Source organism: Sceloporus undulatus, chromosome 3 (genome assembly GCF_019175285.1).
Source record: "Sceloporus undulatus isolate JIND9_A2432 ecotype Alabama chromosome 3, SceUnd_v1.1, whole genome shotgun sequence".
Classification (NCBI taxonomy): domain Eukaryota; kingdom Metazoa; phylum Chordata; class Lepidosauria; order Squamata; family Phrynosomatidae; genus Sceloporus; species Sceloporus undulatus.
Window position 1 is genome coordinate 224113364 of NC_056524.1, and position 15194 is coordinate 224128557.

The following is a 15194-nucleotide window of genomic DNA, read 5'->3' on the forward strand; positions in this document are numbered from 1 at the left end:
CCTTTAATGTTGAGGCTAAATCATGCAGTAGATCAACAGTTTCAGTTGTAGGGGAGCCACAAGCCAACACTGCACCCGCACTCACTTTTGAAGGGAAGCAAAAAAGATCCTATTTGAGGATGATCTTAACACCCAAGTAGGTTTATGTGGGGGAAGGCAGTTCCTCATCCCATGCCAATTAGGGACTTTAAAGGTAAAGAATCAGCTCTTTGAGTTGTGGTTGACAATAGACCAGGGTGCAGAAATCAGTTTCATTTATCTGGTCATCATGTTAGTCATTCTATTTTGCACCAATGGAAGTTTCTAAGAAATCTTCCATCAGAGCTTGGATAGCTCTGGCTATTGTGGCCCCAGTGTTTTTGATCCAGAGGAGTTGCAGCTTGCAGACTAAGCACAACTCATGAATGATGTTTCATGATATACTTTCCACTTGGCTCACCAAAGCTGAGCTGTTCTCGAATACCATCACAGTCTGAAATCATATTCTTAGGGAGAGTGCAACCCCACTCAGAGCAGGCTGAAGACCCCCTCCTACTAGGTCTGACAGAACACAGAATTACCTCAGTATGCAGCTATACAAACAGTCTGAATCCCAATTCTATGTAAATGTAAGTTTATGAACCTCTAGGCAGAAGACCTTACAACTTTAGCTACATATGAATGTGGATTTTATGGACATGATCTTAAAAGAAGAGAAGACATTTTTCAAAATATGATCAGATTGTATGTCTGCACATGCCTAGCTCTTGTTCATATTTTATGTATTTCACCACCCTCTTTTTCTTTCATTTCCCCCCTCTCATTCTGTTTCATTTCTTGTAATCATACTTCAAAAATCCAATTTTTAAAAAAATTCATGGATCCCTGTGTGTCTATATCATGCAGAATCATCCTCAAATTTATTGCAGAGCTGTCAAGAGATATAAGATATGTCAGTGCTGGATTTGTTCCACGTAAGATCAGTTTTCCAATCAAGCAGCAGTGAACAGAGAATAAACTATAAAAGAAGTAGAAGGGAAAGGGCATCAAAGCCTAGAACAAACTATACAATTCAGAGCATTCCACAGAAATATTCAGGCATTCTGAGTTAGCAACAAAGCTTTAGGGATATATTTTCAAGCTCTTACATGAAAAAGATTTGTTCAGTTGCTGGATTAGACTCCTCAGCACAAACAAATCATCCAGGTATCATGGACTAGTTGAAGTTCTTGGAGGAAACTGAAAATAGCACCCATGAAACATGGTCCCTTGAATTTTCTATTACCATACTTCTTTGTTCATAGGTTATGTTAGGTCACCTTGAACCTGAAAGTAGTTTATTATAGTATGACAAGTTACTGCATATGTGAAGCTTTATTTCTCTAGTATTCCCGAGGCTTCGCACATCAAGACCTGTAAATGTATCTATGCGTTTTGGATGATTGCTGCTACCTCATATCAGACTCCTTTCAGATTCAGGACAGTGGAGAGTGTAAACAGACCAGTATTGTGTCAGTTCTGGCATAATGGAACCCCAGTGAAAGAGTAATTTCATAACTTCTGATAGGTGTAATATTAAGTTCTAGTCAAAGCAAGAGCAAAGCACAAAAAATATCTGGTTTTCTGGTTTCAGGGTATAAATTCTGATCTACTTCAATCACACCTCTCACAACTGCCAGCCAGTTAGGTTTCATTATTCAAGGAGTTAATCCACACATCAACCTGTTCTTCACCTAGAGTCTTCTTCAGTATAAGGCATCACCTGTTTTGTACAGAAGGCATTTGCCTTTGCCATCCTCTGATGAATTTTAGTTTTGACTTAGGTGTGGGATGGAATTCAATGGGCAAACAGGATCCTATCTGCAAGCTCTGTTCCCCACTGTATACACATTTTGCAGGAGTAGCTTGAACATATAAAAAAGGATCTTTTATTTTTTTAAAAAACCTTTAAGGATGACTGCCTCTTCACTGATTTCTCGGTTTCATTTTTAATAAGACATTTCCTAAATATGGCAGCAGTCCCACCTTTCTTCAAGTACGTAGTATTGTGGGAAAATGTAACACATGAATTTGACAATTGCAATATGGGGTCAATACCAAACAAACATGTCCCATTGCTTGTGATGGGAACAGTTATCACATGCACAAGTCTTCCTTATTGGAATTAATGAAACTTACAAGTACTAAAGGTTTGGTTGGATTGTTCTCATGATCTGCACTAGTGTTCATGTTTGTGGCATTTGGATACAGTGCTGCTTTGATTTACATAACTTTCTCCCACTTGGAACTGTAGAAACATAAATGGACATGTGCGTAGCTTTTTAATGAAACCCTTTCCCCTGCCAAATCAATTTTTTTTTGGTAATTCCAAACTGTTGAAAAGTTATAGGAGTGGAAATAGAGAGAACTTTCTCATGCTATGATGTGCAATGATCAGTAATCAGATTGAGGTCTACTACATCTGAGTGGCTGGCAAACTGAGTAGGAGAGCTGGCATAATTTGTTCCTTTTTAAATAATCTGTTGCAGCATGAACGTAGTACACAACAATGATTGATCTCGCCAAGCCCCATCAATCCCAGACGCCATCTGCTGAAATACCTGGCTGTATTCCTGTCAATGCCATTTTTATTAACACAAGAATTTCATTAAGATCAGTTCAGACCAGGTTAGAGCTTCAGGACTGTGAAGTCTCTTCTAATAAAGCTTTACTACTCATTAAAGAAAAAATAAAAATACAGTCTTTATGGTAAACCAGCTCCTTTTGAGTGTGTTCCCAATGGTTTCCCTTAGCTGCCGCATGAAAGGATACAGCATGGTGGCTGGCTAACCCTCATTATTATTATTATTATTATTATTATTATTATTATTATTATTATTAACCTTTATTTATAAAGCGCTGTAAATTTACACATTATTATGATGTGTTCCTACATATTTGCATTGAGCAGGTGTGGTGGTGCACTTTGCCAGACATTTCAGAATTGTATGTACCCTTAAGTTAAAGGGAAATGAAAGAGGTTTTTTCCAAGGGTCACATGAAGGACGTGTAAAATCTAAAGACTTGTTCAGACATGCCTAATTTTTTATATAGATTATTTTTGTTCAGAAGAAATATGAACAGAGTCTCTTGGGAATAAATAAATAACTCAGGTAAATAGTTCAAGGTAAAAGTGATATGTTATGTTTTTAGCATGTATGTTTCAATATTTTGGGATCACCCTCCATTCACCTTGAAACACATTAACTACCATGGCTCAATGCTATGGAATCCCAGGTTTGTGGCACCAGAGCTCTCTGACAGAGAAAGCTAACTATGGCGGTTTACAGACCACCCCTTTGGGGCAGCCTGTACCCGCCCCTCTCCCCGATGGATAGGGCCTCAGCTGCCACAGTGGCAGCCCTGAGGCCTTGATCCGCCGCTTTTCCAGGCCGCAGGGAACTGGCAAAAGGCCGCTTCCCTGCGGCCTGGAAAGGGGTGTCCTTGGGGCTTCAAGCCCCAAGGACACCCTTACAGTGGCGGGGAACAAGAGAAAGGGGCCATTTGGCCCCTTTCTCCTTGTGTCATTGGCGCGGCCGTTTAAAGTGACACAAGTGGCATTTTGGAGCTCCTTCCAGCGCCACTGAAAGGGCGCCACAAGCACCCTGCAGCAGCGCAAGGGCATCACATGTCCGCCTCTCCATTTGGAGGCGGTGCACATGTGACATAATCACAGTGCACCACCATGATTACGCCCCCATCACGTGCTAGGGGTGAGGCCGGCATGGACGCTGTGGCCTCGGCCAACCCCTAGCACGTGACAGGGCACCGTATCCAGCGGTCTGTAAACCGCCTATCTCACAAGGCTACAAATCCCAGAATTCCATAGCACTGAACCATGACAATTAAAGTGGTATCAAATTATGCATTATTTCAGCAGCTCAGAGGCAGCCAGAGTCAACATATGCTCAATGAGAATGTCTTTTTTAAAAAAATGTTTCTTCCTTTTCAAATTTAACATGTAAACAGACAACCATGAAGAATGGCCAGGCAACTAGAACTGGTACTTGTTTAACTTAGTGCTAGTTTCCTGGTTAAATTCATAAGCAAAATAAATTTACTAGGAGATGTGTATGCATTTTTTAATTAACACAAAAGAGATATATATTGTCTGATAATGTCTGCACGTTTTCTCTCTTCTCCTAATATGCCTACTCCCTCTCTTCCGCCTTCCGTTCTAAACTGTCCTATATGGGGCCTTTTCAAATGATACTTTGCTACCTGCATTCTTTTTAGAGGAAAGATGAGAAAAGCTTCAGTCTCACATGCTCTTCTTTGCATTCCACTGCCCCTCCCAACAATAAATATTCACATAGATCCTTCCTGTCATAATGATGGATCATTATCCTATTTCAAACATTAGATGCCAAGTATAATATACTGGATACAGACATAGCCAGATTAGCTTGGGTTGGGAAACATTCAGCTGCCCATGGATTGCTTATGGCTCTAAAATATTTTTGTGCCTGCATATACAATCCAAAGACATCAGTGAAAACCATGCAGCCAAAATTTGGTGGCAAATTCCACCTCTGAATTTTGGCTGCCCTCAGGGAAAAAAAAAAACACATAAAAGAAGCATTTCACTTGCTTAAATAGCCTGTAGCAATTTTGTGTCAAATTTCAGCAGCAGGTAGGGTAAACCTTATTTAAAGCATGCAAATGCTTGCTTCAAAAGGTTCTTATTTTAAATTTTGTTTTCTTCATGTGGCCCATAGCATTTTGGGGGTAGGAAACAAACACTGGACCTGTCAAAGCTACCCACCTTGGGGAATATATCTACTGAAATCAATAGGTCTTATTAATCCTATTTTTACATCCATTCACTTCAAAGGGTCTACTGTCCATTGCATTAGTTATTATAACTAACTGAAGTCCCAGTAATTTCAGTGGATCTACTCTAATAGTACAGCTGAAGTCTGGATCTAATTCATAACATTAAAAATAATCAATGCAGGGGTTAGGAATACAAACTCCTCCAGATGGTGAACTACAGATCCCAAACAGTTCTCTAGCACTGATAGGAGTTGCAGCCACATAATATCTGGAGGTTCATACATTCCCCACCCTTGCATTAAGGGTTTATTTATACCACAAGGAACATTCAATTGTCAATTTAGCATCTTTAATTATGAAAACAACCTTAACTGAAACAGAGATGAGTCAGAGGTTCCTAATGATTCAAGGGCATTCTTCCCTTTCCAATCTCCTCAGTCTTTGATAAACTGTGCAAAATCAAAATCAGAGAATGATGTGGATTTATGCCTTGCAAGGGCAAGGGGTCACATATACAAGAATAAAAACAGGATAAGGTAGGGCATCATTTTAATAAACCCAGATGGTGATTTCAAAGGCTAATGCAATAGAACAAGCAAACCCCTTTGGTGCTGTGCCTTCTTAACTATAAACACAGACACTTCAAGAAGGCTGTCACCATCCATTATAGTACAGTTATGATCTGCACTGAGAGATGCACTGATCATCCCTTGTGACTTTTCTGGGAGATGGGGGAGGGGAAGAGGAGAGAAAGAGACATCTTTTCTTGTCATATACAACAACAACATGATTGGTTGTGTAGTTCCACCGTTTGCTACACTCCAAGACATTTAGAAAATTGTATGTTAATATTTCACATGGTAAAATTTTCACTTTTACAGCACTCATGATACAAAGTCACATGAAGTGACTAATACATCAAGATTATCTGTCTGGCAGGTAATCACTGACCTTAAACAAAAGAAAGTAAAACAACAACAGCAAAAAGAAATCTGTGGAAAAGAGGTGCACCTGGAGACAGCATGACAAAAAAAATGAGAATGTATTATAATCCTCTATATTTTCAGTGACACTTGTTTTCTTTTCCTCGTCTCACTCCATTATTCACTTTCATTATGCTAAAAAGGGAGGGGCTGATGTATGTATTTTGGAAATATCACCCCTGTCAATAATTTCAAGCAAATACTGTGTCAACTTTGTTAACACAATTCTCTCTTCCTATAGAAATTATTACAATTCTCCCTTCTTATATGGCAGTTTCCCCCTTTTTATACACAATGATTTAGTTAGCTCTTGGAAAAAGTAAGTACTATGAACAGCTCCAAGAAATGGCTGTTCTAAGATATTTGAAGGTGAAATGCCCAAATACTGATTTCCTAAGTGTAATACTTCATGTGGTGATTCTATGATTCTATGGTCTAGAAGTCGTTCCCCCCCCCCCCCCCAAAAGCACCGAAGGCAATGAGCACAAAGGGGCTGATGGAAACTAGTGTGCTTGTACTTCCTCCCCTTTGCTTGCTCATTCATCAAACACATTAAAAGAATGACTGCATACAGGCTACAGAATTATGTAAGAGGTGGATAATGCAACATTTGTATTAGATTTGTGGCTTTTCTTTCCTCCATTGTTTTGCACATGCTGTAGCCAGGGGAGTTGGCTACAGGGAACATACCACACCTTTGCTTCCAAAAGCTCCACTGGCTGCTGCTCCATATTTTTGCTGGCAATGACCTATAAAGCCTTATACAGCTTGGGTCCAGGATATCTGAAAGAGCATATCTGCCAATATGTCTGCCCAAGCACCAAGATCTTTGGAGAAGGCCCTTTTAGTAGTCCTGCCATCTTTCCTGGTTTGTTTGGTGGGTACAAGGGAGATGTTCCCAGACTTTGGGATTCCCTCCCTAGTCAAGCTGAGATGCCTCTTTCCTTCTCCTTTGCCACCGAGTGTGAGCTTCCCATTTCCACAGGCTTTTAGGAATTGTCTGCAATGGTCTTTTAATAGCCTGTTGTTTTGATGGCTTTTAAATATTCTATCCAGAATTAATTATGGAAGTTACAAATGTGTAACCTAGAGTTACTCATTTGTAACTACCTTTATGTTTTGTAATTCTGACCAAATCTGAGACACATGCTACTTTGAATTATAATCACAGTCGTCAATAATTTCTTGATATAATTAAAATACTTTCAGAACTTCTGAATTAAATAAAATTCTGAATTAAAAAGAAAGCAAATGTGGATTTTTTGTTTTGGCATCATATAACTTAAGTATATTTGAAGAATATGGATAATATTTTAATTCTACAGAGAAATGTATGTTAAGTTAAATGAAATCTGCATGTTTATATGGTTTCTATATAGACACAACTTTGTTAATGGCTAATTCCTGGTTGTTACCTCATGTGTCAAAAATTTCAACTATCCATTATTGGTGTCTTTACACCCTGATAGGAAGTTAAGTGTAAGGGATGTGTTTCCACACTGTCTACCACTCTACCCCATCTAGGTCATGTTCCTTCTCTCCATGGCATGGTCTCACTGTGCATAACTGGAAAAGATGCAGCATTTCCCAATTCTAAAGGCAACTGAACTATGCTCCTTCTGTGGCTGCATGTCACTGTAAAATCTAATTGGCTAGGCAATGATGTGATGACATTTTCTTCATTATGTGATCTCTGATTGACTCACACAGAGGGAGAGAATATAAAATGGAGTCAGAGGAAGTAGAGCAGTGGGAATCCTGGGGCATAAACATAAGGTTTTCAGTGCTATTGCCTGGTTACATCTCTCGTTTTTGGGCCCCATTCACACTGGCAGCATTGCTCCGGAAGGAACTGGGCAAATTCGGGAGGCCCCATCTTGAATCTCTCCGGAAGCAAGTGCTGACTACCTATCAGGGGCATTTTAACCCGAATGTCCTCTTGGAGAATTCGGGTTTAAGGTGAAGGTGCCTGGCTGTCAATCAAAGTTAGTTCCGCGATGGTCATAGGTGACGTTTCCAGCACTGATAGGGGCATCAGAAGTGTGCTTTTCACCCTCCTTTTTTTTAAAGGACCAGGCACCACTTGTCAAATTTAAAAACCTCTGGTGTGTGTGTGTGTTGTGGGGCAGAATGCCTCACACACAGGTAATAATAATAATAATAATAATAATAATAATAATAATATTAATTCCTCACCTCGGAATGCCAGAAAAGGATGCATTTTTTTGCTCTCCCTAGGCTACCCCTGAATTCCTTAGAGACAGTAGCAAAAGCTGTATCAATTTGCCAATTTACATAATTGGAAAGAGAAACATTACATTCAGTTGGTAACATTCATTCGCATTGCAGCAGTCATTCCAAAGGAAATAATAGGCTACCCCTGAATTCCTTAGAGACAGTAGCAAAAGCTGTTTGCCAAGTTGCAACGTTGCATTTGATTTGTAACATTCATTCGCATTGCAGCAGTCATTCCAAAGGAAAGAATATACGCAGAGACAGCCAAAAATAATTTTTAAAAATTTAAATCCTAAGGAAAAAGGTCTCTGTTGGATCGCAGAGGCTTCCCTTGCTGTGGTCTCCTGACCTGCCCTGAATTGACCCTTGCTCCTGCTCATGATCTATCCATATATTTATATACCGTATTTTCCGGCGTATAAGACAACTGGGCGTATAAGACGACCCCCAACTTTTCCAGTTAAAATATAGAGTTTGGGATATACTCGCCATATAAGACTACCCCTCTTCCAACACACACCAAATAAAAATTTTAAAAACATCAGATTTGATTTCAATATGGTAATTTTAATTCAAATGCTTATGACATGCAGATACTTAGCAGGAAAACTTGTTGTATACAAAGCCTGCTTGGATTGGTTAGCTCTCCCTCCCTGCCTAGCCCCCCCCCCCCCGTCCAAGGAGCAGTATTGCAAACATGGCTTTTTCCCCCATATCCCGGGCGTCCTGGACACCTGCAGCTTGCTCTGCCCTTCAGTTCCATATGCGGCAACTGCAGATTCTCCAGTCCAGCTCAGATGTTTCAGCATCTGCCCTATAAGATGACACCCGGCGTGTAAGACGACCCCCAACTTTTGAGAAGATTTTCCTGGGTTAAAAAGTAGTCTTATACGCCAGAAAATACAGTATGTATGTATCTTTAGCAAAAAACATGCACATTTTTTGCCAAAAATAATAATAATAATTTAAAAAATCCAAAGGGGAAAGTTCTCAGCCGAAGAGCAGAGGCTTGCCTTGCTGTAGCCCCCTGACCTGCCCTGAATTGACCCTTGCTCCTGCTCACTATTTATCTATCTATCTATCTATCTATCTATCTATCTATCTATCATCTATCTATCTATCTCTATATCTCTATATCTTTAGCAAAAAACATGCACATTTTTTTGCCAAAAATAATTTTAAAAAAATCCAAAGGGGAAAGTTCTCTGCCAAAGAGCAGAGGCTTGCCTTGCTGTAGCCCCCTGCCCTGCCCTGAATTGACCCCGTCAGTCACCCCCTTTTTGCCTCCTGTCACCCTTTGCATCCAGATCCCCCTTTTTCCTTCGGCTCTTTCCTCCTCCCCCTCCCCTCCAAAGAGGGGAGGGAATGCTCTGACCTCTGCCCGCCCTCTGACATTCGAGGGCAAGTTCATATTTCACGGAACCTGGGTCTTTTCAGAAAAGACGGATTTTAGCCCGATTCCTGATAACCCGTGGTAAGGGGCATTTCCTTGTGCAAGCCTCGTCCTGGATTGTGACAGAATCGGGCCCAATATGAACTTCACGTGGAAGAATCAATTTCAAAACCGGGGTAAAAGGTAATGTGAATGGCCCATTGCTTTGAAAGTATTGCTTTCTTTCTGTCCTATTACTCAGCCCTCTTCAGCACTTCAGTTTCTGCAAAACTGTCCTGAAAAGGAAAACCCTGCTTTAGAGATTAGCACCTAAAGATGGACAAATGAAAAAAATAATAATGAAGGGGGAAATGTGTGGAGTATTTTGAATATCATCATATGGATATAATCAAGGATACAAATGGGATGACAGGACAGAAATCTACCAAGCCTCAAATATGAAGTCAGAGTAAGAGTTTTCTAATCTGGAGCATTAAAATAAATAAATAAATAAATAAATAAATAAATAAATAAATAAATAAATCAAACTGTAATCTTCAAACAGAAATTTCATGCTTGAATAATTCACTGCCAGAGTGAAGTTCATAACAGTAATACACATTTTGCCTGCAATCTATTAGAAAATAATAAAGATTTTCTTAGCTTGTCTCATTCACTTGTTCAGATTTCTAATACAGATGCATAATCATGGAACAGACTTGGCTGCCCAGAGATCAACAAATCTAGAAGAACAAGAGAAAAATGATCACTCTACCCTTCCTAAATCTAATGTCACTTAGGAATGCCGGCTGTACACTCCAGTGCATGTTGGTCTATTCAGTGACCTACTTCCACCTGGATCTCACCACAGGGTGACTGACAAAAAGTCATATTGAAGAGCGAGAAAAGCACTCATAAATCCATTCACACTATTTCTTCTAGCACTGGCCTATTTTACTAAATTCCATAAACCTGCTGGTAAGAATTAGGAAAGTACAAAAAAGTATGTCATCTTGTATGTAATACAAAATGCTCCCTTAGAAAAAAGCATGCACTACTTCAGCCACAGAAGTTGAGGTATTCTTGAGGAGAATCCACTAGCCATTGCACAGAGACACCTTAGTGCTGTTTTTGGAGATTATCACATTGTATTTAAAGCAACTTTACCCTGATGGGATACAGTCATGCTTAGTTTTAAAACCAGATATTATTGCATACAGCTGCAGCTGGGCAAGTCCAACCTGGATCCCAGCCATGCTTATCCTGCAGCTTTTCAAAAACGGGAGCTTGCCGTTTTTGAAAAGTCACTAGATAATCACGGCTGGGATCTGGGCTGCATACGGGTTGTACTCAACCAGCTGTGGCTGTGTACAATAACACCCAGTTTTAAAATTAAACACGACTGTATCCTGTCAGGGATAAGTCACTTTAAATACAATGCGATAATCTCCTTAGTGACACAATTAAAGGAATTTTTTTTAGTGTTCTTAATCCAAATAACCAGGAAGCTTCAGGCCTAATTATGAAAATCTAAAATCTAACAGAATGAGTCCCCTTCACTAAGAATGAGTTTTACTGATTATTAAGAAACATAATTCCATATTGCCATTTCTGGAGAAGAGACCGTGAGGTTATGGGCACAGTTGAGTAGCTGGGTCTATTTCAACATGCAATCATAAGACAGTTTCCAGTTTATTTTCTCTTGACACAAGCCTGCACACATACCTTTCATTTGCCACCAGAGCTTCCATGATACCCAGAGATTACTAAGACACAAATCAAGAAAAGGAGCTAGATGGCTGAAATTTTAGAATGATAATTGGGTTTGGCAGATGGTGGCAAGAACAGAACTTCAATTTGGGCAAAAAGTGAAGGCAGAGGTCATTAAAAAATAAATAAATTTCATAGTCCTGCTTGACATGTGGCCAGTGACATATTCTAGTTCTCCAACTATGTACTGGTTCTCTCAGAGGCCCTGTTATGAAATGCACAGTTTCCCTTGTTTTCTTGGTACTAGATTTACAGGTAGAGGATCATCATAGCTGTAATGAGGAGGAACATAATGGACTGAAACATATCCTTGTTTGCAGGTGTAAATACAAACTAATTTGCTGGCTTTAGGCATCAGATTTATTTTAGAAGAAGTGAAGATCAGCATAAATCTCTGCTAGCAAGACACATGGAAAGATATAAATCCACATTTTCATCCTCCAGCATCCTCTTATTTCTGAACTAAAGCTAAACATCTCCTTATCTGTGGACTTGCCATGTATGGATTTGAGCATCTGAGCATGGCAGGCCTGGGTGGGGTGGTGGCAGCAGTGGTGGTGAAGGGCGGAAGAGGATGAGCAGCAGTGACGGAGGGGAGAAGATGAGGAGGAGAAAGGAGGAGGAGGGAGGAAGAGGAAGGACAAGGAGTAGGAAGAGCAGCAGGGATGGAGGGGTTAAGAGGAGGAAAAGGAAGAAGGAAGAGGAGGAAGGACAAGGAGAAGGAAAAGTAGGAAGAGCCATAGCAGCAGCAATGGGAGGAGGAAAGAGGAAGAGGAGAAAGGAGGAAAAAGAAGGACGATGAACAGCGGTGACAGAAGTGGTTAGGAGGAGGAGAAAGGAGGAGGAGGGAGGAAGAGGAAGAAGAACAAGGGGGAGGAAGAGCAACAGTAGCAGTGATGGGAGAGGTAAGAGGAGGAGGAAAAAAGAGGAGAAGGTGGGGAAGAGGAGGAAGGAAAGGGTGAAGGAAAAGGAGCAAGAGCCATGGCAGCAGCAATGGGAGGGGGGAAAGGGGAAGAGGAGGAAGGGGCAGGAAAGAGGAGGAAAAGTTGGTACCGCCTCTGCTGCCTGATGTGGTGAGAACGGTGAGGTAGGCTTCGGGGGTGGGGGGCAAAGTGCCATTCTCCTCAATGGTGGCGCAGCTGTATAGGACTTGAGCATCTGCTGATTTTTGTATCTGTGGGGGGATCCGGAACAGATCCCCTGTGGATAACAAGGGCCCACTGTACCTGCAGGAGGATGCCTATCTAGTAACTAGCAGTAATTTTTTAGAAGTGAAGGTAACCTATGGATGCATTCACACTGCAGAAATAATCCAGTTTGACACCACTTTAACTGCTATGGGTGAATGCCGTGGAATTCTGGGAACTGTAGTTTTGTGAGACATTTAACCTTCTCTATCAGAGAGCTCTGGGGCCACAACAAACTACAATTCCTAGAATTCCAAGCCATGGTATTTCCAATCACTATGTATGGAAGTGAGAGCTGGACAGTGAACAAAGTGGATAAAAAGAAAATGAACTCATTTGAGATGTGGTGTTGGAGAAGAGTGCTGAGGATACTGTGGACAGCCAAAAAGACAAACAAATGGAAACATGTAGATGACCAAATTGAGGTTGTTGCACTTTGGCCACATCACGAGAAGGCACAACTCATTAGAAAAGACAATAATTCTGGGAAAGTTTGAGGGCAGATGAAAGAGTGGAAGACCACACACCAGATGGCTGGCCTCAATTAGGGAGGTCATGGGCATGGATCCGTGGGACTTGAGCAGAACAGTGGAGGGCAGGGAGTCTTGGAGATGTCCCATCCACAGGGTCATCATTAGTTGAGGCCCACTCAAGGGTAGTCAACAACAACAACAGAACAAGGAAGAGAATGAGAGATAGAAAGGAGGAAGAAACAAGCCTAGCCAAGAGAAGGAGAAACAGGAAGTGAAGGCTCCACTGTCAGCAGACAGTTGTTTCTCCTACTCTTGAACACCTTTAGAGAACACAAAGTGGACATGCAATTCTTGCTACAATTTATGTGATCTTGTCAGCCGCTACAACACATCCAAAGTATGCATTCAACCTCACTGCCTCCTCCTATATTCCCCTCCCCCTGCCAGTCCTGAAACTAGAGGCAATGGAGAAATTAAGAGAGACTTCCTGGGGAATCTATTGCAATCCATTTGAATAAGCAGACCTCTTTGAACCAAGGACACTTGACTCTTGTTGCATCCACTGAAACAAATGGTACATCAGAACCCCTATACAGTATTGCTAGAAAGAGTGCTGGTGTATAGAAGTCCTGAAATATGTGCTTGGAACCCACACCAGTGATGCTCAAACAGTGGTTCATCCTTCCCACTCCCAATTCTACAAATACAGAAGGAAGTGAAGAAAGATAATGTCTCATTCAAGTGGTCAACGTATTTCTTCATACTCAGCACATGGCATATGTTACAATGCATATTAGGTTGAAATGTCAAAAGAAAAAAGAATGAAACAAAAAATATGAAAAGGCCTTTAAAAATTCCAATTTCAGTTATGTCATTTTTCTGGTTTTTTTTAAAACAGCTTGATCGGTTGTGAGAGCACAATGCTAATAAAATGTATAAAAGCCCTGTCACTCTTGAATAAATTTCTAATGTGCAATTCATAAATCAAAGTTTTGGCCACTGTTTTGATTGGAATGTTTCCCTTTCTTGAGTTTGAACTTAGAGCATCAAAGAGCACTCCTTTCCCCTAACCCTTCTGTCTGATGACATCAGTTGATAGTACAATTTGAGCATTCAGTTTAGTCACACCCTGATTCTTCTTCAATACCAGTGGGTTTTGTGATATAAAATATGTAAGTGATATCAGCCTTCTGCCCACTGTTTCCTTCAACTCAATCCTTGCACCTGCACTCTAAAGAATAAGCTAGAAATGATACAGCCCATTACAGTGCATGCCATTTGTGCTAAGAAACAATATAACTTTTCATAGGGAGATAAACCAACAAAAGCACAGTCTTTAAATTACAGTATGCATTCTTGATGCATGCTGTGAAGAATGGTATGGTATGGATGTGTCTCAGCATTAAGTAAGAGAGAGAAAAAAGGCATTTTTCATAACAAAAGTGCAAATATTCAGTGGTTTAAATGTCATCCCCAGCAATATTTTTAAAGATATAGAAGCCACTTTGATAACAGTCTTTCCTTATAATGTTTGGAAATGTCATTTAGGTCATGTGTGATGTTCCACCAAACTCTTGTCCATCTTATACAATATGTGCAAAAAAATTGCTACAGTAACAATTAAGAATAAATAGAATCTTGAGACTTTCTCAGAAAGGGAGACCACAAAGGAATTGTACCTAAGGACCTACCTGAGAGACTTTTCGAACAACATCGTTGCCCACTCCAAGTCCTTGCACAAAGGATCGGACTGCAATGAAGGCCCTTGTTGCCTTCAGCTTCAGGTCCCTTGGAACCTCTCCAAATGGTTTATGCTGCTCAGAATGCTTCACCATGCAGTCCACATACTCATCAGGAAGGTGGTACTGAGGATTCATGAACTTAAAGAGCCGCTCTAGCAAACGAGTCCAAAACTCATTGAGGGCCTCTTCTAGGTTGATGTTGGAACCACGGTAATAACGTCTCAGTTCACTATACAAGTCTTTGAAAAGTTTTATGTTCTGAAGGTATAGATCTCCATACATACCAGGAAATGTTTCATATAGAGCCTTCTCTGACTTGTTTAACAAATCCTGGAAATAACCTGCACAAAGAAAAAAAATAAGGCAATGTAAACAAATCAGTAGAAGAATCAGAGATCTCCAGAAAGTTTTGTACAAGAGTCAGTTTGAAGATGGCCCTTCACACTAAGTTTGGATTAGCCTTACTGTTGTTGTGTGTCCTTGTTTCCTACTTATGGCAAATTTTTCTTAGCAAGATTTCTTCAGAATGGTTTGGCTTTGCCATCCTTTAAGGCTGGGAGAGTGTGATTTGCCCAAGGTGACTCTGTGATTTTTCATGGCTGAACAGGAATTTGAACCCTGGTTTCTAGAGGAGTAGT

The 15194-nt window shown here is 40.5% G+C and overlaps 1 protein-coding gene across 1 annotated transcript in view; it reads right to left on the reverse strand.

Annotated features, from left to right (window-relative positions):
* Positions 1-15194, reverse strand: part of GPC1 (glypican 1) — a 288288-nt gene that overhangs the window by 21555 nt on the left and 251539 nt on the right. The window contains exon 3 of the mRNA XM_042460161.1: positions 14506-14897. Coding sequence (XP_042316095.1) covers positions 14506-14897 — 392 coding nt within the window. The remainder of the gene's footprint in view (positions 1-14505; positions 14898-15194) is intronic.